Below are 25,807 nucleotides of genomic sequence, written 5' to 3'. Positions count from 1 at the left end.
ATATGAAGAGCTGACTCATTGGAAAAGACCCTAATGCTGGGAAGGATTGAGGGCAGGAGAGGAAGGGGATGACAGAGGATGAGATGGCTGGATAGCATCACTGACTCAATGGACATGGGTTTGGGTAGACTCCGGGAGTTGGTGATGGACAGGGAGGCCTGGCGTGCTGCGATTCATGGGGTCGCAAAGAGTCGGACACGACTGAGTGACTGAACTGAACTGAACTGAATTCTCTATTAATTTCACACTTTCAGTCACTTAGCAGCTTTTCTCCTCAAAATCCTATCTTGGGCCCATTCTTCATTCTCGGTTGATAACTCATATATCACAGAGGCAGTGGCATGAGAAATAACTCATCTGCCCAACAACAAATCCACCACATTTGAAATACCTAGTTACATACTGCTGTTCACTGTTCTTGTGCAAGGAAAGAAGAGCCCTGGTTTCTCTCTAAGGCCAGTGCACTTACCTGTTCCCTGAACCACATCTATCTCTTCACTTTCCACAGCTCACTCTAGCTATTTTCCCCTTTCTATCCTATGTTACAAGGTCCTTTCTCTTGATTGGCTGATATACTGCACTTAAACTTGTTTATGCACATTAAAAAAATACATATAATATACATAATAAAAGAAATATTGATATATAAAAATAAACATAAATAGATATTTTAAAATGTGTACTAGTGTCTAGTGATATATACAAAGAAACAATAGAACATGACCAACCAGGGTTTACTGTAATAGGACACGAACAACTAGAGTTTATTTTAATAGGACATGACCTACTAGGGTGTATTTTAGTATCAAGGTTGTTTTAAGATTTGAAGATCAATTAATTTACTTCACCATATGATAGAAATGATCTTGATAAAACAAAAACACATTTGACAAAATTTAATACTCATTCATGATAAAAAAAAAAACTTATAACAAATTAGGACTGGAAGCAAACTTTATTGTGATAATGAAAAAAGTGAAAGTCGATCAGTCCTGCATGGACTATACAGTCCATGGAATTCCCTAGACCAGAACCCTGCAGTGGGTAGCCTTTCCATTCTCCAGGAGATCTTCGCGACCCAGGGATCGAACCCAGGTATCCCGCATTGCAGGTGGATTCTTTACCACTGAGCCACAGGGAAGCCCATTGTGATAATGGATATCTACAAATCCACGGCTATCATATGAAATCTTGAAATCCTGAAAACCTTCCCTGTGAAATCAGGACAAACACATAAGGATGTGCACTATACTCCGCATTTTTCTCAATACAAATGCAATGGGCATGAAAGTAAAAGGTAAGAAGGTTGGAAAGGAAGAACTAAAACTGTCACTGTTAGTTAATGACATGATTATAAATTTTGAAGATACAAAAGAATCAACAGGCCTAGTGGTAGAATGAATAAGAGAATGTAACAAGGTCACTGGACACAAAGTCAATATTGAAAGTCAATTGTATTTTGGTAAACAAGCAACAAACTACTAGAAAATTTAATTTTGATAATTACTCTTTGTAGTCATGTTCAGTTCAGTTCATTTCAGTTCAGTTGCTCAGTCGTGTCTGACTCTTTGCGACCCCATGAATCGCAGCACGCCAGCCCTCCCTGTCCGTCACCAACTCCCGGAGTCTACCCAAACCCACGTCCATCGAGTCAGTGATGCCATCCAGCCATCTCATCCTCTGTCGTCCCCTTCTCCTCCTGCCCTCAGTCTTTCCCAGCATCAGAGTCTTTTCCAATGAGTCAGCTCTTCATTTCAGGTGGCCAAAGTATTGGAGTTTCAGCTTCAACATCAGTCCTTCCAATGAACACCCAGGACTGATCTCCTTTAGGATGGACTGGTTGGATCTCCTTTCAGTCCAAGGGACTCTCAAGAGTCTTCTCCAACACCACAGTTCAAAAGCATCAATTCTTCGGCGCTCAGCTTTCTTCACCGTCCAACTCTCACATCCATACATGACTACTGGAAAAACCATAGCTTTGACTAGACGGACCTTTGTTGGCAGAGTAACATCTCTGCTTTTCAATATGCTGTCTAGGTTGGTCATAACCTTCCTTCCAAGGAGTAAGCGTCTTTTAATTTCATGGCTGCAATCACCATCTGCAGTGATTTTGGAGCCCCAAAAAATAAAGTCTGACACTGTTTCCACTGTTTCCCTGTCTATTTCGCATGAGGTGATGGGACCAGATGCCATGATCTTAGTTTTCGGAACATTGAGCTTTAAGCCAACTTTTTCACTCTCCTCTTTCACTTTCATCAAGAGGCTCTTTAGTTCTTCTTTGCTTTCTGCCATAAGGGTGGTGTCATCTGCATATCTGAGGTTATTGATATTTCTTCTGGCAATCTTGATTCCAGCTTGTGTTTCTTCCAGCCCAGCGTTTCTCATGATGTACTCTGCATATAAGTTAAATAAACAGGGTGACAATATACAGCCTTGACGTACTCCTTTTCCTATTTGGAACCAGTCTGTCGTTCCATGTCCAGTTCTAAGTGTTGCTTCCTGACCTGCATACAGGTTTCTCAAGAGACAGGTCAGATGGTCTGGTATTCCCATCTCTTTCAGAATTTTCCACAGTTTATTGTGATCCACACAGTCAAAGGCTTTGGCATAGTCAATAAAGCAAAAATAGATGTTCTTCTGGAACTCTCTTGCTTTTTCATTGGAGTAGAAAATAACAACCCACTCTAGTATTCTTGCCTGGAAAATTCCATGGACAGTGGAACCTGGCTGGCTACAGTCCCTGGGGTCACAGAGTTGGTCACGACCGAGTGACTGAGTACACACACAAAATACATCAAATATATAGAAATAAATCTAAAGACAAATATGCTAGAACTCTACACTAAAAATTGAAACTAAAAATGGAAATTAATGGATACCTTAATTATAGGTATATGTGTTTGTGTATTTGATAAACTGGAAGGTTTAATAGTTAAATATATGTTAATTCTCCCTGAACTAATCCATAAATTCAATGTAACCCAATATAAATACCAGCAGCTTTAAAATACAAATTGACAACTAATTATGAAATTTATATAGAATTGGAAAGGGCCAACTATAGTCAAGTTAATCAAGAAGAAAAATTATGTTACTGAATTCTTTTACCAGTCTGAAGTTATAGTACTTAGAGTAGTGTGATAAATGTGTCAAGGTACACAAACAGATCCATAAAACAAAGCCTAGAAACCCACACATATGTGATGACTTGACTAATAACAAATGTGTCACTATGATGCAGGAAGGAAAGTGAAAAAGCTTCAATAAATGATGTAGGGTTAATTAGATATTCATATGGAGAAAAAATGAGTCTTGATCCTGGATTACAGATCTAAATATAAAACCTAAAACAACAAAGCTTCTAGGAAACAGGAGATATTTTCACATTGGTACGGGCAAAGATTTCCTAAACATGATACAGAAAGCACTGCCCATAAAGGAAAAGACTGATAAATTATACCATATTTAAATTCAAGCTTTAATGACTATTTATAAAAACATCATTTTAGAATGAAAAGATAAGTCACAGATTGGGCAAATAATTTACATCCTCAATAGGACTTGTTTACAGAATATATCCAACCCTGTGGCTCATCAATAAAAGAATTGTCTGCATCACAGGAGACATATGTTGGATCCCTGAGTTGGGAAGATGTCCTGGAGCAGGAAATAGCAACCCACTCCAGTATTATTGTCTGGGAAATTCCAAGGACAGAGGAGTCTGGTGGGCTACAGTTCCGGGGTCTCAAAGAGCTGGACACGACTTAGCAACTAAACTGCCAGCAACAGAATATATAAATAACTTCTATAGATCAATGAGAAAAAGAGGCAAAAAAACATGGAAAGATGGACAAAAAACTCAAGCACTTCTGAAAAAAAAAAAGGGTTCCCAACGGCCAGTAAGCATATAAAAATGTGCCCAAACTCTAGGTCACTAGGAAAATTCAATCTAAAACCAACCTGAATTCTTACATCTTGCTGATGTGAATATAAATTGGTACTTCTTTGGAAAACTGTCAAGTAAATGTACATAAATCTTTGGATACAGTGATTTAATTCCTAGGTTTATGCCCCCCTATATGAGTACTTTTGTTTACCAAAAGATACAAACAAGCATCCTAATAGCAGAACTATTTGTAAAAGTTTCAAACTGGAAAAACCCAAACATCCATCAACAATAAAATAGATAAACACTACTATATACTATATACAAAATAGATAAACAACAAGGATCTACTGTATAACATAGGGAACTATACTTGATAATTTGTAATAACACATATACACAGGAATCACTGTGATGTACACCTGAAATTAACACACTGTGAATCAACTACACTTCAATTTTTAAAAATTGTTTTGCATAGTACAAAATTTTTAAGATGTACAGATAAATCATGGTATATTCATACAATGGACTATAATAGAGAAATGACAATATACTTGCTACTTTTGACAACATGGGTTAATCTCAAAACACAACAAAACCAACTTGCACTTCACCCTCCAAAAAGAAAATTACACAGTCCCATGTTCTCATCAAGTCACTCCCTTCAGTCTTTTGTCTAAACTTTTGAAGTTGGCTCTTATCAAGGTCACAATATGCATATCTTTCCAAGTCAGTGGGCAGCTGTTTCCTCATTCCTGACTTCTCTGCAGCACTTGAAATGGTTTATACACCTTCTTTTCTGAAGTACTTAGTGTCCTTGACTCTGCATTGCCACAGTCTCCTGATTTATTCCTCACTTGTTGGCTAGGTTCTTGGCAATTCCTTCTTTTCTAGTTCCCGGAGTCTCCCTCCTCTATCAGAACTATTAAATGCTCTAGATCTTGAATCCTCAGCCGTTTTCTTCTAATTACTCTCCAGTGGTGCTTTCTTCAAATCCCTGGCTTAAGTAGCACCTATAAGCCAATGATTCCCATATTAGTATTTTGTGGGACTTTTCCTTGGAGTCTGGATTTCTTTTCTGAGCTCCAGACTCATCATGTATTCAACAGCTCTATCTGGGTACCTAAGATGCAGCTCAAAACTAACACAGGGAAGAGAGAGCTCCTTATTTTGACAATGAACCTGCCCCTCCTCAGATCTCCCTCTTCAGTGAATGACATTATTATTTATCAAGTGCTCAGGTGGACAGTCTAGGAGTCATTATTTATTTCACTCTTTCTTCTTGCCAAGGGATAGGCATGTTTTCTGAGCAAGGCCAGTTGGATTCCCTCCCAGGACTCTCAACCTTGAGTAGGTGATGCAAGGTTAGAAAATTGGCTACAGTTGACTCATCCCAGCTGAGACAGCCTGTCCATTAGTTCCTGCCATCTAGAGTCCCAGAGCTGCCTCTGGTCCTCACCCTCCTGAGACCTACTTCTTCAAGCTTTTCTTCTGATAACTGTGTAAGCTACCCCACATCCTTCCAATGAACCTCTCTTGAGCTTAAATTTTCTAATATCTCCTTGTGTTGTTTACAGTTAAGGACTCCTTTTTAATACTGAGGAGTAAATGAATAAGTGAATGTTTGCATTATAAAGACCTAGTTTCTTGGCCATTAGTCCATTAGTCTGTCAGTCAACAACTATATGGAACAATTATTATGTGTTGGCCACACAATAACAGTGTTTTTTGCTAAGTTCATCTTCAGGAACTACTCCATTCTTCCATACCTACCCGAGTTCATCAGGGCCAAACCTAAAGACAATTTCTTCCTATGACAACACTGGATAATTCAGGATTATCTCCCCTTCACAGGGCCCTTAATTTAATCATATCTCTTCCTAAGTTAAAGCTGACAGTGGTTAAAGTAATAAGGAGACATTTTAGGATATAAATGGATATTTATTTAGGATATAAATGGATATTTTAGGATATCCTATTGCAATAGTAAAAGAGTCCAGTGTGAACTGAATTCAACTTTGATTTTTTTAATAGGGAACAGGGAGGGTGGTGAGCCGGGGCTCAAAAGAGTCAGGAAGGTGAAAACCTACAAAAACTGGGCAGGTGGGGTTGGTTCATGTGAAATGTATCTGGTTTGTTAATTGACGCTACGTAGGGAAGTTGGGCTCCTCCCCTCCCGCAGAGGCTGAGAGAAGGAGCGCTATCTTGAGGGGTTGGTGGGGTAACAAAGAGTAAGTTTTCGAGGCAGACTTGAGTTTTCTCAGCAAAGCACTTTAGGGGGCTAGGGTCATTCTAGGATGAGACTTTGAGCTGTTAGAAACATGCGAGTGTTTAGTTGAAGTTTTTAGAGGGCGAGGTTGAGGCCTAGCTGAGAAAAGGGCTTAGAGGAGCCTGGCTAGAGAGCTAGGTCAGGAGAGAACCATCACCACCAGGTGGGCCCAGTATAATCACAAGCGTCCTCAGAAGATGGTAGAGGAAGGTGGAAAGTCAGAGGCTTGAAGATGGAAGCAGTGGCCATGAACCAAGGCTCACAGGCAGCTTCAAGATGCTGGAAAAGTAAGGAAAACAAATTCTCTGATAGGGCCTCCAGAAGGAGGCTGACAGCTTGGATTTTAGCTCAGTTAAGACTGAGTTTGAACTTCTAACCTCCAAAATTGTAAGATAATATATTTGTGTGTTTTTAAATTTATATTTTTGTGTTTATAAAATATAAAAATTTATATTCTTTTAATGAGGGAAAATTCATTTATAGTGAATGCACAAATACTATGTGTAAAATATAGTGATCTTTGACAAATATATAATCTCATATGAGCAACACTACAGTAAAGATAATAGAACCTTTCAATCACTCTAAAAGTTTTCCACGTACTACCTTCTAGTTAATCTCTACATTCCATAGGTAATTGTTGTTCTGATTAGTTTTGTCTGTTTGTGAACTTTCAGCGCAAATAACTGCAGGGCGAAAGAAAAATAACGTTTTCATTATACTATGAAAATAGCTTTAACCTGAACTTCTTCGATTCATGTTGTTTTAAACCACTAAGTTTGTGGTAATTTGTTGTTTTTGTGTGATAATTTGTTAAAGCAGTAGTAGATAACTATTACAACAATTACTTCTAAGAGATGACATATGCGTATTTATTATTTTCGTTAGAAATTTCTGTATTTTATACCAAAACATTTATTTTATAGTCAAAGAAACTGAGTTAAGTTTTTACAACAAAAGACTTTGTAATGCCCAAGCCAGCTCATGTTCAGGAACATTTGTCCACCTGAGAAATTTTAGAATCATTTCTGGCCATGGCGGAAGGGAGTCATTTCATTTCTGGGAGGGGCCTCAGAGTTGTTTGTTTAAAGCAGTTATTAAACATTTACTGTGTCTGAGATGCTTTATATACATGTTCTTATTCACAAGTAGTACCTTCTGCTGTGGAAACTGCTGTCATTCCCAATTATAGATGAAGAAACCAAGCAAAATACAAAATGTAAATTGCTTCATTTACATAGCAAGTGCTGAGACGGATTCAATCTCCCCTCCCTCTGACCTCAGGGCCGACAAAGAAGCTGGAGCAGGCACGACAATATGGGGCTGTTTGTGAGTGCGGGAGAGGTGGCAGAGGTGTGATGGGAAAAGAGCAAAAAAAAAAACCAACCAGGAGCCAGAAGCCTACTCCCGCTGCTAATTCACTTTGTTCGTTCATTCATTTGTTGATTCAACAGAGATTTATTCAGCCCTTCCTGTGAGGTGGCACCATTACTGTAAGGAGCTGGAGAGTGAGCAGTGGACAAACCTGCCTTATGGAGTTTGTATTCTTGCGGGGTGTGGAGAATAAGCGACAAAATCAATCGAATTTCCTTATGTGTTTTGTAAGACAGTCTCCCAAGATGTCCATAGGGGAGGGGAGAGTACAGCAGGAAGAGCAGGGGCTTTGTCAGGATTGCCGGGTTTGAGTCCTGGCTGTGAGACTCTGGGGAATAGCTTAACCTCTCTGAGCCTCCGTTTCTTCAGGTGTAAAATGGGAAGAAAAATCTCTATCCACCTAAGTTGCTGGGATGAATACATGCCATCATATCTGTAAAACCCAAAGTAATAGCTATTATGTTGATGCCGGGACTCTGAAGGCCACCCTGCGTTCTCAGGGTCTCTGATTCTGTGACAGGTGCCAGGGCTCTGAGTCACACATGATGGAGTCTGGTTCCAGGGAACCCATTCATGCGGCTGTGTTGAGCCATCTCCCAGGGCTCCCTTTTCGCACTCCCAGGACAAATGGTCCTTTTCACTTAATACAAACAATCTCCTCGTTTCCTGAAACCACACGCAGACCCTTGGGAGTTCACAGGAACAGGAGAGCCAGGCTAGGAGAGCAGAGGGAGCGGCTGTGTGCAGCTGCAGGCTTAATTCCAATTAACAAAAGCCTCCTGGGGATCTGCTGTGCTGGGCAGGTCTGGGGCGATTGGTTCTGGCTATGGGTTGCCAGGGCTTTGTCAGAGGCCCCTGGGGAGGGGCTCAAGGGAAGAATGTATTTGCTTTTTTTGGATATCAGCCCTGAATGGCAGCCTTCACTTTCTAACATAACCTTTATCTGATGTCTGTGTTCTGGGTGGGGCCAAGTCCTCGGAGGATGGGGAGGTTGGATTTTAATTCAGCAGGTTCTTCCACCCTTAACACTGCTGCTCCTGGATTAGTGACCTTCCTCCCCTGAAACCCATACGTGCAATTAGACCCTCCATGCACTTCTCACAGTTGATATATTCATGTGCCTCCTGATTAAGAGCAGCCTCTCACGGTTACTGGTAATGTGTGGGTGAGCAGGTCTGTCTGCTTGTGCTCACCACTGCATCCCCACAGTATGGATCTGTGTTACAATTAGGGTCTCCAGAGTGAGCACATACAAGATGCCATTTAAATTTACTCATTATCTGAATTTCTATTTCAGTTAAAAATGTCCTGTATGATACTTGGGACATATACCAAAAGGTACCGGTTATTTATCTGAAATTCAAATCTAATTATGCATCCTGGATTATGTTTGGCAACCCTAATTATAAATTGTGGTGCTCAGAAAATCTGTACATGAAAGAAGCAATGAATGGGACTCATGCATCATCAAAAACAGACATTTTACTGGAAAGTACACACAGTTAGGTGTGGTGGTTTCAAGGTGATAGGATTATTGGAGAGTTTTCATTTTTCTATGCGATCTTCTGTTTTTCAAGTTGCCATGAGTGGAAACGTTTTCAAAGGTAATATGTGTATATGTTTATATCAGTATATTCATAAGCCAACTTCTTAACGTTAGTGCAAAACCTCCTTGTGTTTTCCTTTATCCTGAAAACCAGAATTTTCTGAACATCCCAGAGGACAAGGACATTTTGAGCATCCATGAGAAGATTACTATAAGTAGTATTGACAGGCCTACAGAGCTATCAGCAAAATAGAATACATAAATGGGTACAGAGGAGTTTTTTAAAGAAAATATTGCTGTAATTTTATCATATGATGCTTCTTAAGAAAACCAGCTCTTGAAGTTTGGGGGATGTAAAGCTCAGTCTAGTTAAACCCAGGACATAAAAATCTTGATTAAATTGTATATAACACACTGGAGATCTTTTTTTCTTTGATTCACAGAATAAAGGGGGAAAAAAATAAGCATAAACTTTTATAGGGAATGAGTTGGCATGTGAGTGCCACCACACAACCTGACATGATGCCGTGGGGCCAAGTACCCGTCAAAGTTGTCTTTTGGGAGCCACACTGGCTGTTGGTGATGGGCACGTTCAGAATGCTACGACTTAATGGAGCAAGGAAAGTAACAACTACCATTTGTAAGATGCTGACTATGTTCTGGGCACTGGGCATAGCTCTTTACCGTACTTCATTCACAGAAACAACCAAATGGCACACATTAACCCCTTCTAACAATGGGACTTCAGAATTATGAAGTAAGTTACTCATCACCACACCTCCTGAAATATTACAAGGTACTTAAGAGTTGTGGAAAGAGACACTTATATTTACTATGCTATACTAATTAAGGCATTTATTAGAAGGAATAAAGATGCTTTCTGAAGACGTATCTCAAGGTTTGAAGGACAACAGGGCCGCTCTGTGTTTAGGAATGCCCCCTCCCAGTTTCCAGTACTGAATGTGGTGCCAGAATCATGGGGTAAGGAGTCTCTTCTCTCTTCCATCAGTGTTAATGGTGCCCCAGGTTCTAATGCAGGATTCAGTGTCAGGGTGAGAAGAAGGGCAGAGGAGAATATATGTCCTGTTATCACATGCATGGAGAAGAGAATGTCATCTAGAATGACACCAAGTAAGCAAAGCAAAATCTATAAACTTTGGCCAGCTTCAAGGCTCATAACACTCATGTTATTTAAAAAGGGGGGAATTGAGTGAAATCAGCTTGGCCTACTCAGCGATGAGAGACAAGCCTGAGAGAGTAAAATGCTAAATGTGTCCTTATGAAGGGTTCCTGGTCTTAAAAGAAGAAAATTAGTTGCTTGAACTTTTGAAGAAGGACAATGTGACTCTGAACAAAGGGAGACTCATCATTGTGAAGAGAGGGGAAAAAAGGCAATTTGATGATTGTTAAGGATGGAAAAGAAAGAGCTGCATCCATTTAACTCTTTACATGGCAGCACTGTGAATAGGCCACTCTAAAATACTGATTAAATACACCGAAGCTGTATTTAAAATTAGCTTCCCTATGTCTGAGGAGTGCATAAACCCTAATAGACCTATTTCCAAGTCACACACAACCATCTTCTTTTCAACTGCAGCACAGTGTCTTTGAGCAAATTGTGTATGAAGTGAGCTGTATTAATTAAAGATGGAGACAGGTTTTATGCACTGATTCCTCCAGAGAATCTCCCTAAACACACAGTGACATTTCGATGATTTTTCCATTAGTATTCTCTGACTAAAAAGGGGGGAAAAAGTTTGTTTTTTTCCTTCACTAGTAAGTAAGAACTGCTTTGTATGCATATTTAAATAACAGTCATACTGAATTAGCTTTAAGAACTGGCTCTTAATATAATGGATGCATTAAAATGTAGAGGAAAATGAGCCAGCCACATAAAGACCTCGAAGTAATAGATAATACAAGCCTCTCTGCCATCTTCTAAGCCTTGGATTATGATAATGGCTTTGAGAGCAGATCAGTCATTTAATGTCTAGCTACTGACATAAATTAGCTCCAGTTGTGTTAAAGCTGGTTTGGGGAGAAAGGCAGCACCCATCTTTTTCCAATTCATGAGTGTGTATGTGGCTGCTTAAGAAGTATGCTGCAAGGAAATCAGGTTGCTTGCCCATCACTTTAAGGAGAAGGCGCTTTGTACAAGTCCTAACAATCAACTTCATGTCCACCAGTGATGCCATACTTGGCACTCAAAGTCCTTGCCCCACAATTATGAGGAAAAAGATGTAATGAGTGAGAAGACATCTGAACACATTCCTTGTCAGCCTATTAAATGACAGTGCTTTAAACAGCAGTCCCCAGTCTGTTTGGCACCAGGGACCAGTTTGGGGCTGCTTAGTCACTTCTGACTCTGTGCAACCCTATGGACTGTAGCCCGCCAGGCTCTTTCTCCAGGCAAGAATACTGGAGTGGGTTGCCATGCCCTCCTCCTGGGGATCTTCCCGACCCAGGGATCAAACCCAGGTTACTTGCATTGCAGGCAGATTCTTTACCACTGAGCAAGCAGGGAAGCCCAGGAACTGGTTTAGTAGAAGACAATTTTTCCACAGATGGGAGTGGTGGGAAATGGTTTGGGAAGATTCAAGCATAGTTTGGTTCATGCTCCTATGAAAATCTAATGTCGCTGCTGATCTGTCAGGAGGAGGAACTCCCAGTAATGTGTGCAATAGGGAGTGGCTGTAAATATAAGTGAAGCTCACTCACCTCCTGCTGTGTGGCCCTGTTCCTAACTAGGTGTTGGGGACCCCTGCTTTAAAAGAATACTGACCTCAAGGACAAGGGGATATACAGCAACTGAACTGAACAGTATTTATAAGAATTTTGTTTCTTTAGAAAGACAAACCAAGGTGAATGAAAGTCCCACGAAGATCCTAATGAGGGTTTTGCAAATGCACACTTAGAAATCAGGGTGTGTTTATGTAACAGGCTTGGGGGTGAAGGCAGGACTGTCCCATTAAATGTCCAAGAAAACCACTCACCACAAATTAACCAGGAAAGGGTGCTCCAGTCCCTGCATGATCTGGAGTTCCTTGAAGACATTCCTCACTTCGTTGCGCTCCACACACTTTTGTTTGTTCATGTACTTCATCGCATACATCTTCTTGGTATCATTCTTCTGTACGATGCAGACCTAATGGTGCCAACCGAGTGAGAACGTGATTAGGGAGGTGATGGATTGTGGCATGAGACAGAACAAGACTGGTTAGCACCACTTGGAGGCCCTGTCATGTGCAAATTCTTTGATGTTAAAGTTGCTACTTAGTTCTGATTTCTTTCTCCTTCCCCTGTACCAAGTCAATTTCTAAATCTCTGCTTTCTCAGACAAGTTTGCTTGTTTTTGCTTTTGGGGATTTTTAAGACAACATATTGGGGGAAAATAACTTCCTCCATGTCAGGAATCTTCAAATAACAAATGACATTTTTATTCAGATTTTAGCGAGTGAAATGGGCATGGCTCATTGTTAAGATGAACAATATTGGGCAAAGAACTTCTTTTAGCAACCACAGGTAATATAACCAAAAAGGACTTGAAGCACTGGGAAAAACACTATGATGTCCATATTTATAAAATTTTTTAAGAGGTTCTAATGCCAGATAAAGTCGACAGCAGGCGATTCTAAAATGCAAGTTCAGTATGAAATACAAGATATTCTGTTAAGTTTGTCTCCACAAAGAAACCAATCAGGATTTGAATCTGGAAGATTCTTATAAAAAATGTGTATGTTTTATAGTAGGGTGTTTTTTTACAGTAGGTCTTTAAAAAAGAAAAAAATATGGTGCAACTGGGGAAAACAGAAATCAGCTTCTATCCTTCATGGAAAGATTTAATTCTTACACTGACAAGATAACTGTTACTGAAGGTACTGGCACAATTTGAAAATGATTATGAAATCTTACTCTTTCTGTTACCATAGAGAAAGTGTGCAACTCCAGTGAGTAAACTGATTTGACTTTGAGATAATCCTGAAAGCATACATGTTTATTATGTAGATGCCTGTCACATATTTTGTTCAAAGTGTGGTAATATTTTTATAAAAACTCATTATAGAAACATCTCATATTTATTGCAGTCTCAGTAACTCGTCTGAACATTCTTGGGCTCTCTGAGCCACATACCCTGCTAGTGGCTAATCATTTTGGTTCTTACCTTCCCGAAACTGCCTTTTCCAATAGCTCGCAAAATTTCAAAGTGGTCAAAGTTGACTGTAAAACAAAAAGAACATCATGAGTAATTCAGTTGATCTTTAGTAACTAATGAGTAATATATAAAGGTTGAACTAAACTTTTAAGTACCTTATGTAAAAAACATTCTAGACTACTTTAACATGACCATTCATTCATCTGTAGACATTTCTCAAACACTTAATCACAGTGCTTAGTACTAGGAACAATAGTAGTAATAGAGTAGAAATTGAGTCTCTATTTTTCAGAGACTGGTCCAGTGAGGGATCCATAGAGAGACTCTGATAGATTAAATAGTCACTAACTGAATGGGCAATTAAAACTCTCACTGAATGTTAAGGACAGAAGCTGTGAGGATTTAAGTGTGTTTAACAGGGGTTTCACATAGGTGGCCAGAGACCTGGTCCTCTGTGCATACATTGCCACTAAAGGTCTGCACTTTACAAATCTTCTCCTTGTCCGTTTTCTCATTACAACCACTCTTTCATGTATCAAAATGATTTCGATTTTCCCAAGTAGGAAACTATTACACATGTAAGTTTATAGAATGAGTTGATCCCCAAGGCATAAATATCTAACAGAGGAGGATAAATATGAGCATAAAAGTCTATTTTATAAAATTCATTTGAAGTTGAGATGATCTTTTACATCTGCCATTTAAATATCTCACCCTGAGGGAATTCCTGGCAGTCCAGTGCTTAGGATCCCGAGCTTCCACTCCAGAGGACTCGGGTTTGATCCCTGATTACAGAACTAAGATCCCACATGCCACATGATGTGGCCAAAAAAAATTCCAATTTCCACCCCTTAACTTTAAATGGAGTATAATCTATAAAAATATTAAATCACTATGTTGTATACTTGAAACGAATACATTTTAAATCAACTATATGTCAATTAAAAAAAAATGTTTCCTTCCAGGAGTCAGAAGCAATAAATATTTAGTTTATGATAGCATGGTCTCTTGGTTCAGTGCTCAAAAAATGCTTGGTGAGGAGAACAAAGCATAGATTCTTCCAGAAAGCTGACAAGCTTTGGTTATGTGCCTTGATGATCTTGAGAAAATGTCCACTATCTTTCCTGGTTTTTGAAATGAGGATTTAGATGAGTAAAATTCCAAATGAGGGCTTTTAAGAATTTAATCAGAAAAAATTGCAAAATACTAAAAGTTTCTATTCTTCTCTTTAAAAGACATGATTTATTGATTTCAAAATTAATTGGATTAGCTCCTTTTGAAGGAAAGAAAGATGAGTAATGGAACCACTCATCTTCCAAGCTTTCTCAAGGTTGAAATATTTTTATAATGTGACTTAATAATCATTACTTAACACACAACTCACTTTATTTCAGCCAAAAAAAAAAGCCATTTAATCATGTGAGACAGCATGTCTATCACAATTTTGGATTTAACCTGAAAAGAATGGTGTAACTCTGATAAATGACAAACTACTTTCTAATATTTTATTGAATTATAGTTGATTTAAAGTGTCATGCTAATTTTTCCTATACAGCAGTGTGATTCAGTTGTACATCTCTGTATTTTTCATATTTTTTCTATTATGGTTTATCACATAATATTGAATATAGTATCCTGTACTGCAGTAGGACCTTGTTGTTTATCCATTATACATAAAATAGCTTGCATCTGCTAATCCCAAACTCCCAATCCATCCCTCCCACTCCTACTCTTCCCCCTTGGCAACCACAAGTGTGTTCTCTCTGTCTGAGTCTGTTTCTCTTTCATAAATATGTTCATTTATATCACTTTTTTAAGATTCTACATGTAAGTGATATCATATGATCATCTTTGTCTGACTTACTTCACTTAGTCTGATATATAGTCCATACATGTTTCTGCACATGGCATTATTTCATTCTTTTTTAAGCCCGAGTAATATTCCATTGTATAAGTATACCACATCTTCTTTATCCAGTCCTCTGTCAATGGACATTTATATTGCTTCCATGTCTTGACTATTGTAAATAGTGCTGCTATGAACATAAGGCTGCCTTTATCTTTTAGAACTATAGTTTTGTCTGGATATATGCTCAGGCATGGGATTGCTGGATCATATGGCAACTCTGTATTTTGAGGAACCTTTGTTTTCCATAGTGGCTGCACCAATTTATATTCCCACCAGTAGTGTAAGAGAGTTCCTTTTTTCTCCACACCCCTTCTAGCATTTGTTGTTTGTAGTTGTTCATTCATCAAGTTGTGTCCATTTCTCTGCTACTCCATGAACCACAGCACACCAGGCTTCCCTGTCCTTCACTATTTCCCTGAGTTTGCTCAAATTCATGTCCATTGAGTCAGTGATGCCATCCAAATATCTTATATTCTGTCGCCCCCTTCTCTTGCCCTCAGTCTTTCCCAGCATTAGGGTCTATTCCAGTGAACTAGCTCTTCGCATAAATAAACTTTTTAATAATGGCCATTCTGACTGGTTTTTGGTCTCTCCTTGTAGTTTTGATTTGCATTTGTCTAATAATTAGTGATGATGAGCACCTTGACATGTGCCTATTGGATATTTGTATGTCTTTGTTGGAGAAATGTCTATTAATGTCTTCTGTCCAGTTTTTGATTGGGTTGTTTGGTTTTTTTTGTTGTTGAGTTGTACAAGCTGTTTGTGTATTTTGGAAATTAAGCCCTTGTCAGTCGCATTGTTTACAAATATTTTCTTCTAGTCTGTAAGCTATCTTTTTGTTTTGTTCATGGTTTCCTTTGCTGTGCAAAACTCTGTAAGTTTGATTAAATCGCATTTGCTTATTTTTGCTGCCTTGGGAGACTATCTTAAAATGTTGGTACAGTTTATGTCAGAGGATGCTTCCCCTATGTTCTCTTCTTGGAGTTTTAAGATGTCTTGTTTTATATTTAAGTCTTTAAGCCTAAATGACAGATTCTGAGTCTTTATTTTCTCATCTGCAAAAAAAAAAAAAAAAGGACTGACCCTCCTAGAAAAGAAAATACCCTTTTATATGGAAAAATGATAATAAAACTATTTACTTAAGCCATTCACTTGACTATGTTATCTTCTCAGACTCCTTGGTTCTGAGTTTATTTTATTTGCTACATCAGAAACTATGTGAGGGCAGAGATTATATGTTGTTTAGTAATCTTTGTTTCACCTTTGTTTTCCTGGCAACTCAGAAAATTCCTGACTTGAAATAGTTGAAGGCATCTCTTTGTACTTCCCATAGAGCCTGGTACAGTGATTTATACATTTATTTATTTGGCAAATAAATCAAAGTAAGCTGTAAAGACAGAGAAGAATCCCCAAACAATTGCTTCTTATAAACAAGAGCCATGTGAGAACATGGGTCTTCTAAGGAAGTATTTTTCAAACTGAGTCAAGAGTCATTAATAAGTTAGTGGTAATAAATCAGTTTAGTGGTAGTAAAAAGCATTGAAAAATCAAATGGGATAGAATAGATAAGAAAATAACAAAAATGTCTTAAATGTAGTTACAGTAGTATTGACTCTGAAGCTTTTGTTTCAGTTTTACATAATGTGTATAAATAGATATGTACTGTATCATGAGGTAATTTTTTGTCTATATTTTACTATGACTTGTCAACATAAATTGAAAAACACTTTTATAGGTTTCCTCTTAAGTTTCAAATGGAAATAACCAATGCAATGATTTCCTCACACTCATTACATGAAGCTTAGTTAGACTTCATGAACTACATAAGTGTTAAAAAAAAAAAAAATCAGGATTTATTTGCAAGCCCAAGATTTCACCTCTAGCAAATCCAGTAACTCACAGTGGTTTCTTCACGTGCAGCCTAGCTTAAAATGCTGTGATGATGTTTTGCGTCTCCAAGTATCAATATATAGCAGATACCTAGAAGCATGAGCTTCCATTGTGATATTAATCCATTTCATGAACCGTGTCTCTTTATAAGCCATTTTAAGCTTTAATGAAAATGATAAAGGATTAGATGCCAGGTTGCTGATAAATTTCTACTAGCAGAACTGTCAATTAATGTCAGGCTAAGTCCCAGAAAAGTGACAATCTTAAAATTTTAGAGAAACTGCATCTTATTTATGCCTTTATTTCTAGTCAGTCAAAGAAAGAACTGATGCCATAGTGCCTAAAGTCACTTCCCTGAATAATAATACACCCAATAACTGAGAGAAAGCCAATAACAGGTTGAAAGTGGAAAATAAGCTCTTATACTATCCATATAGTCCCTTCTTAAATGTCCAACAGCATTACTAATTTGAAGGAAGGCTAATGGAAAAGGCAACCAAGCCTCATAAATTCAGACAAAATAAGAGAGATGAAGTCAGAACTGTGGATTATATTGTCAACAGAAATCCTATTACAGGCATGTAGCATTTGCCTTAAAGGAGTATGGGATAGCATGTCCACTGTGTGCTTAAAAGTTTGGTCAACCTGTACAGTACTACCTAGCAGATTACAAATGGCCCACAAGCCACAGTGGGCCTGCAACTTGTTTTTGTACCTCCTGAGAGCTAAAATTGGTTCTACATTTTTAAAGGATTTTAAAAATAATATTTACTTTACAAAAAGTTTGCCAGTCCCTGAGATTAAAAACAGTCTCTGGAGATAGAATATCCATTTTCAAATCCCAGCTCCTACAATTAATAGTTGTGCAATCCTGGCAATTTATTTCTATGCTCTGTTTCTTAATCGGTAAAACAGGGATGAAAATAACATATACCTCATAGGGTTGGTAGCAAGATGAAATGAGTATGTATGTAAAGACTTAGAATATGAATTGGAACTAATTACTTTTACTAGTACTACTACTACATGGATATTATCAGGCAACATGGAGGTAAATGGCAGCTGTCTGTGTTATTTCTACACATCTGGGCTTTGCAGTCTGTGGTGTGGTGGTCTTGAAGCAGTGTTTTCTTCCATCTCTAAAGCAAAGCTAACCTTTGTTGTGTCTTCTTTTTGTTTCTTATCCTTGTATCATGTTTTAAAACTCCTTCTGGTTCATGGAGGAGATCTGGTGCCAAGAAGATAAAAAGGCCTTCTGGAAGCCCTGTTAGACCATGGGCCTTTGTAGGGTTTTGAAGGTAGTGGTTGAGTATAGGGAGAGACAAAACCTGGTTCTCATTTACACTGAGGCTAGGCCAGGGAATGTGGCCTAATGGGAAACCAACAGGCAACAGCAGCTCAACCTCCTATACCTTCTTCTCAGCTCCAGAGTCTTGCTTTCACATTGGTCTTCTTCCCCAGTCTTAGTGACCATCATGTCACTAGAGTACCCTTAAGGCTGCCTGGAGGTTTATCAGGTTAACAGACAAAGTTGAATGGATCCTAACGTTATGATACTACATGTAGTATTTTAAAAACTAAGTATTTTAAAAGGACTTCTTTAGAGTTTTTCTTTTGAATAGGTGTACATTCTCCACTACTCAACCAGACACAAAGTCTCTATGCATCAGGAACCTGTTACATACACTTCCTTTGTATGTCTCATTGTATCCTTGAAATAACATTATGGTTTTTATAGATAGGCATGCTCAGCCTAGAGATTAAATAATAACTAGTATGGGCTTCCCTGGCAGCTCAGATGGTAAAGAATCTCCCGGCAATGCAGGAGACCTGGGTTTGATCCCTGGGTTGGGAGGATCCCCTGGAGGAGGGCATGGCAACCCACTCCAGTATTCTTGCCTGGAGAATCCCCGTGGACAGAGGAGCCTGATGGGCTACAGTCCATGGGTGTCAAAGAGTCGGACATGACTGAGTGACTAAGCACAGCACAGCATTACTAGTACAGTGAATCACTTATCTTGGGATTAGTTTCACAAGTCAGAAAGTAAGCAAAACCTTGTTCAGTCAAAACTACATATGTAAATTCTCTATGAAGGTACCCCATTTGAAAATCAAGACAGTCTGTTGAAAAGTCCAACCCGGTATTTTTTTCCCTTGTGTGAGCACCCAGGGAAGCTCATGAATTGCACTTAAGGACCATTGAGTGAGAAACAAAAGTTTAAGCACTAAAATCATACTCAGCTCTTCGGCAAGTCAAATTTATCAGTCACATGTCCAGTAGGACGGACAACGGTTGACTGTTGCCACAAAGTCACACCCAATACTTGAGTGGAGGAGTGGACAGAAGCAACTCACCATCATGTAAATTCATATACACCTTTCTGATCCTGGACCCACACTCTTATCTATGTTTTTATAGTTGTCTTACAGTTATTATTACTGTGTATCCACCCATCCCAGAGGTAGAATGGGGGAAAAGCAAGGTGAGACTGCTTTGTGTCTCCTTCTAGAATCACAAGTCGGGCTTTCCCAAGTCTTTCCCTAAACAAAAGTCTACTGATAGTGGAATCCAGGGCTGATACTCTTTATTTCCTTCCTTCTACCTCTTTCCTCTCAACATTCTGGTCCATAAACAGTGTTGAAGGAAAGAAAACAGGAAACATTTTTAGACTTTGTTATACCATCCTGACATTTGGAATTTAGCAGAAAAACATTCTAGAAAATAAAGCAGAAAAGCCATTCTTTTTTCTTCTTTTGAGGTAGAAATATTTGGAACATTTTATTTTTTTCCTTTAAAAGATGCCAGCCTTCATAAGTACCAAATCATGAACACATGTGAGATCTGAGAACCACTCTTCTAGATATTTCTTTGAACCTTTCTATTGATGAGAGAAAAAGGACACCAGCAGTGGGACCTTAGATAAATTACTACATTTTTTTTTTTAAATCACAAGGTCCCCATCTGTAAAACAGAGCTCATTAAACTTAACTCACAGGTGGTTTTGAAGATGAGATATAATGTCAGAAGTATAATGTCTGGCCCACTGAAAACTAAAAATTACAAATGATAAAAAGTACAATTATTTAGAGAAAATGAGTCTTCTTCCCTTCCAAAATTTTAGTTCTATTCTTAGAAGGCAATTACTGTTAACCAATTCTTCTGTAACCGTTTAGAGATTTTTTTTCCTGCATACTACATGTATTCCCGTTTGACAGCAATAGCAAGGTAGTAGCATTCCTATATGATTGTAGATTATAAGCACTTTCTACATAATTGTTTCTGTCCTTTCATACCATTACATATAGCTCTATATATAATTATTTTAAATAGCTTCTTTGTATTTTTTTGCATAAATATACCATAAAAGATTTAGCCAATTGATGGACTTCCAAAGATGATTTGATTATCTGTTATTACCTGCAATAATCCCACAAACATCCTCGATCAGCTTATGTGCATATGTTGTAGGCTATCTTTATAAAAGTAGAACTTCCAGGAGAAATATAGAGTGGATTTTCCAATTTAATAGATACTGTAAATAGCTCCTCAAAGATGTTATACCAAATCTCCTTCATTTAGAAGAGTTAACTTGTCCATTGCCCTGCCAACACTGTGATATCAACTGTCCTTGATCTAACAAATAAAAAAAAATTGAATTATTGATTTACTTTTATACTGTTGACTCTTGAAGAACGTGGTGAGGAGCTGGGGTGCCAACCCTGCCCTAAGCAAAACTCTACATGTAATTTATCATTCTGCCCTCCATATCTAAGCTTCCTCCATATTTGAGTTCCATACCTGTGGATTCAATCAAAGGTAGATTGTGTACTATTGTGATATGTATTTATTGAAAAAAATCCAAGTATTAGTGGACCACAAATTGTTGTTCAAAGGTCAGCTGTATTTCTCTAATGAGTGAAGTCTCATATCTTTGTACATTTATTGTTTCAAAGGACTGCCTATTCATATATTTTTCTTCTTTTTAATGAGTTATTTTTTATTGATTTGCAAGGGAATTTAAAATGCTTTCCTTGCATGCTGTCATGCCAATGTGATTGCTGGTAAGTGGATACTTTTAAGTGCTTTGGGAAAATATCCTCTTGAAGCCAGCCCTGCATATCTTGCTTATGCTGACAATTTATTTAGTAAACACTCCACTTACATTGCACGATGTTAAGTACCAATGTTATTTGGTCCCAATTGATTCATCACACACACTGGCTGCTTAAACGTGACACTGGGGAAAGCTATAATTCTCTGAAGGCAAAGTCAATTCAACATGGAAACAGTAATGGCTTAGCTGGTTACATATGTTCCTTCTTCACTCCAGTTGAGAGAGGGAGAGAGGGCGGGGGGTGGGGAGGAGTGTGTGTGTGTGTGTGTGTGTGTGTGTGTGTGTGTGTGTGTGTGTCTGTCTGTCTGTCTGTCTGTCTGTGTGTGTGTGTGTGTGTGTCTGTCTGTCTGTGTGTGTCTGTGTGTGTGTGTGTGTGTGTCTGTGTGTGTGTGTCTGTGTGTGTGTGTGTCTGTGTCTGTGTGTCTGTCTGTGTGTGTGTGTGTCTGTGTGTGTGTGTGTAATCCCTCCCCCTTCCGCCCAGTACAGCAGAATAGACACTTAGGTGGAATACAGGTGCAGACGTTGCTCACTGTACTTGGTCTGTGTTCACTGACAACAAACTTGTACTGATAGCTTACACAGCAACAATCAGGCACTGTGCTCTGTGCTGAGGACAAAGAAAGCCAAGGCTGCCTCCTGTCCTGGGGCCAACAGTCTAGTGGGACAACAGAATAATTAATATCTGTTACTATCTAGCTAATATCTAACATTTTTGTAAGGAATATCAGGCATTAGTCTAAGCCTGTTATATATATATATTATTTCAATACCCCATCAATCCAATGAAATAGTACTACTATTATTGCCCTTTTCTTAAAGCTGACCAAACTGCGGCCTGAAGTAATCAATTTTTCCAAGGCCACAGTATAAGCAAGGGACAGAATGGTGGAGTCCAGAGCTGTCCTCAAATGCTATTCTCCACTGCAGCCCATTACATGTAGGTAACGGTGCCTGAGAAAGAAGGATCTGCAGCCCAGAGTCAGGGAAAGCCTTATCTCACCACAGTGCCCATCTTTCTGGCTTCTCTTAAGCAGGATCTCTTTTTCATGGATCCTATCTTACAACAGTGGTCCCACCAACCATGTGCGTCACTGGTGTCCATCACTCATCCTGTCCCCCTCTCCTTGCCAGAAGCCCTGGTCTGGGAGTGGGACTGTGACCCGAGCCATTCCATCTACACCCTTCACATGCAGGGTTTTCTGATCTGGAAATGCACGCTTCCTCTGCTGTCACAAAGCTTTCTGCACAGGAAAACCAAACTGGCCAAGTGGAAAATAACAGGTCAGGAGGTCCCAGGAAATGAAACCAACACACGGAACAAAGTAGACTCATACAATAAAAAGGGAGCCTTGATATGCAGCTTAATACCCAGATGGGCCCTATCTTGATTATTCTGCAGGCATCATGATATTCTTCCAATAATTTTTACATTTTTAGTTTTTTAGCAAACTCACTCAAGTTTCAACTAACAGAAGCAGCACTGCTGTAGGGAGGAAATTAGTTTTTTCCTGAGAATGCACCAAAACATCATCAGGGAGAGGGTTAAGACTTGAGGAAAATGTTACAAGGGACTTCCTCTGTTTCTTCTTGTTTTTATCCTTATATTGAATTGGAGTATCAGAAAGATAATCTCCCAGGAAAATGTATGAAACATACACATGAATGACTGCAGTGTAAAGGAATACATAGGTACTGACAGCCTTGGTGGTACCGCAGGGATTTCCAAATGTGTCCACCCATCAAAATAACAGAAAACACTTTTAAAAATGAGTTTTCATGGGCCTCACCTGAATCAAACTCTGGAGGCTGGACTTAAGAATCTGTATTTTAATCTACTCCCTGAGGGATTCTGATAGAAACTGCCTGGAACCAGTCTGCAGGGCTTGATTTATGAACCACTGTTTCATCAACTAAAAGCCACGGAGCTCTAAGGTGGGAGAAATTTTTTCCTACTGTAGAAGATAAAAGAGCTGCAAGGAAAGGCAGCATTTCATTTGGGCCTTGCAGAAAGAGTAAGAGCTGAACAGGTAACCAAGCAGTGGAGGGCAGGCAGGGATGTACGTACTGAGTGGCCCAAACCTAGTGTGAAGATTCTCTCAGTCAATGTTATTTATCTGATTTCCATGGCCTTAAACCTCTCCACCTCTGCCCTCGTCCTCAATGAATTTGAAGCTAATTATTAATGGTGTTTTATAAATAATCAGTAGGCCTCTGTTGCCTGCACTGTGACACATCTTAGGTCAAAGTTGATAATTATAATCATTATGTACATCCATGTATAGGGCTTCCCTGGTGGCACAGTGGTAACGAATCCGCCTGCCAATGCAGGAGATGCGGGTTCAGTCCCTGGGTGGGGAAGATCCTCTGGAGAAGAAAATGGCAACCCATTCCAGTATTGTTGCCTGGAAAATCCCATAGATAGAGGAGCCTGGTGGGCTACAGTCCCTGGGGTCGCAGAGAGTCAGACGTGACTGAGCACACACATGTATAGGTACTGATCCAGTACTTTATATATATTACCCTAATTAGTCCTTACCCCAGCACTATAAGATGATCATATTATTGCTCCTTTATGGATGAGTTATAGAGACCTCAAAATGTTAAATCTCCCAGGGGTAGGGTTTGAACTTGAAAGTGACTTTGTGTGGCTCCAGTGGGTTCTGAGATTTTAATAGTACAGATGAGTCCTGAAAGTTTTGCAATACACTAGTGTGGTTATGAACATGAAACTCTGGGTTTGGGTTTTGACTGCACTGTTTACTAGCTATGAACTTTAAGTTAGTTAACCTCTCTGAGTTTAAATTTTCTTCTCTGTAAAACTGATTGCATTTAGTATCCCTTCTGAGGATATTAGGAGGACTAGATAAATAAGGCATATCAATGGTGTCTGTCAAGAGTTTTTTGTTTGAACTCAATAGAGGTATCATTATTACTGTTTTTGCTGTTACTGGATGAGTCACTGTGGTATCAACCCAATTTTTTTCCCCAGAACATTAGGCAAAACAATACTGGCACATCATACAGGACAGATAGTACCAAGAATATACCCTCTCTGAAGGCAGACACTGGGCTCATCCTTTTGACTATGGTATCTATACCACCTAGAGCCATGTTGGGTAGCACATGCGTAATCAATATTTATTAAGAGAAGGAAGTACCATCACCAAAGTTTAACAGAATATATATGGCTTAGGAGGAAATTTTTTAAAGATATGTTTCTTCATATTGACTTCCTAGTGTGTAGTTATTTAAAATAGGTACCTCCGCACATTATTATAAATCAACTATGCTTCAATTTAAAAAATTAATTAAAATAAAATGGGTACCTCCTAAGAAACATCTTACCAACAACCTATTACTAAAAAAGCTTCTTCATGAGTAGGCAGTAAAGTCTCCATGTGAATGGTGACAACTTCGGATTTCACTGTAGGCACTGGATTTAGATCTCAAACACCTCAAGAACTGATTTACTCATTCTTTGAGCTGAGATAGGTCAGATGGTCTGGTATTCCCATCTCTTTCAGAATTTTCCACAGTTTGTTGTGATCCACACAGTCAAAGGCTTTGGCATAGTCAATAAAGCAGAAATAGATGTTTCTCTGGAACTCTCTTGCTTTTTCGAAGATCCAGCGGATATTGGCAATTTGATCTCTGGTTCCTCTGCCTTTTCTAAATCCAGCTTGAACATCTGGAAGTTCACGGTTCACGTATTGCTGAAGCCTGGCTTGGAGAATTTTGAGCATTACTTTACTAGCATGTGAGATGAGTGCAATTGTGCGGTAGTTTGAGCATTCTTTGGCATTGCCTTTCTTTGGGATTGGAATGAAAACTGACCTTTTCCAGTCCTCTGGCCACTGCTGAGTTTTCCAAATTTGCTGGCATATCGAGTGCAGCACTTTCACAGCATCACCTTTGAGGATTTGAAATAGCTCAACTGGAATTCCATCACCTCCACTAGCTTTGTTCGTAGTGATGCTTTCTAAGGCCCACTTGACTTCCCATTCCAGGATGTCTGGCTCTAGGTGAGTGATCACACCATTGTGATTATCTGGGTCATGAAGATCTTTTTTGTACAGTTCTTCTGTGTATTCTTGCCACCTCTTCTTAATATCTTCTGCTTCTGTTAGGTCCATACCATTTCTGTCCTTTACTGAGCCCATCTTTGCATGAAATGTTCCCTTGGTATCTCTAATTTTCTTGAAGAGATCTCTAGTCTTTCCCAATCTGTTGTTTTCCTCTATTTCTTTGCACTGATGGCTGAGGAAATTCTGAAAGAGATGGGAATACCAGACCATCTGACCTCTCTCTTGAGAAACCTGTATGCAGGTCAGGAAACAACAGTTAGAACTGGACATGGAACAACAGACTGGTTCCAAATAGGAAAAGGAGTACGTCAAGTGTGTATATTGTCACCCTGCTTATTTAACTTATATGCAGAGTACATCATGAGAAATGCTAGGCTGGAAGAAACACAAGCTGGAATCAAGATTGCCGGGAGAAATATCAATAACCTCAGATATGCGGATGACACCACCCTTATGGCAGAGAGTGAAGAAGAACTAAAGAGCCTCTTGATGAAGGTGAAGGAGGAGAGTGAAGAAGTTGGCTTAAAGCTCAACGTTCAGAAAACTAAGATCATGGCATCTGGTCCCATCACTTCAT

The 25,807-nt window shown here is 39.0% G+C and overlaps 2 protein-coding genes across 4 annotated transcripts in view; one reads left to right on the top strand and one right to left on the bottom strand.

The window, feature by feature from the left end:
• The window catches only part of PPP2R2B (protein phosphatase 2 regulatory subunit Bbeta), a 764,919-nt gene that overhangs the window by 73,503 nt on the left and 665,609 nt on the right, over positions 1 to 25,807 (top strand). The window lies entirely within an intron of this gene.
• STK32A (serine/threonine kinase 32A) overlaps positions 1 to 25,807 on the bottom strand; it is a 137,408-nt gene that overhangs the window by 83,669 nt on the left and 27,932 nt on the right. The window contains exons 3-4 of the mRNA XM_081505084.1: positions 13,241 to 13,296; positions 12,072 to 12,223 (exon numbers count right to left, since the gene is read on the bottom strand). Coding sequence (XP_081361210.1) covers positions 12,072 to 12,223; positions 13,241 to 13,296 — 208 coding nt within the window. The remainder of the gene's footprint in view (positions 1 to 12,071; positions 12,224 to 13,240; positions 13,297 to 25,807) is intronic.

This window comes from Giraffa tippelskirchi, chromosome 6 (genome assembly GCF_054371585.1).
Source record: "Giraffa tippelskirchi isolate mGirTip1 chromosome 6, T2T-mGirTip1v1.2.pri, whole genome shotgun sequence".
Lineage (NCBI taxonomy): Eukaryota > Metazoa > Chordata > Mammalia > Artiodactyla > Giraffidae > Giraffa > Giraffa tippelskirchi.
The sequence above is the reverse complement of the archived record's forward strand: the minus strand, read 5'-3'. Positions and strand labels throughout refer to the sequence as shown.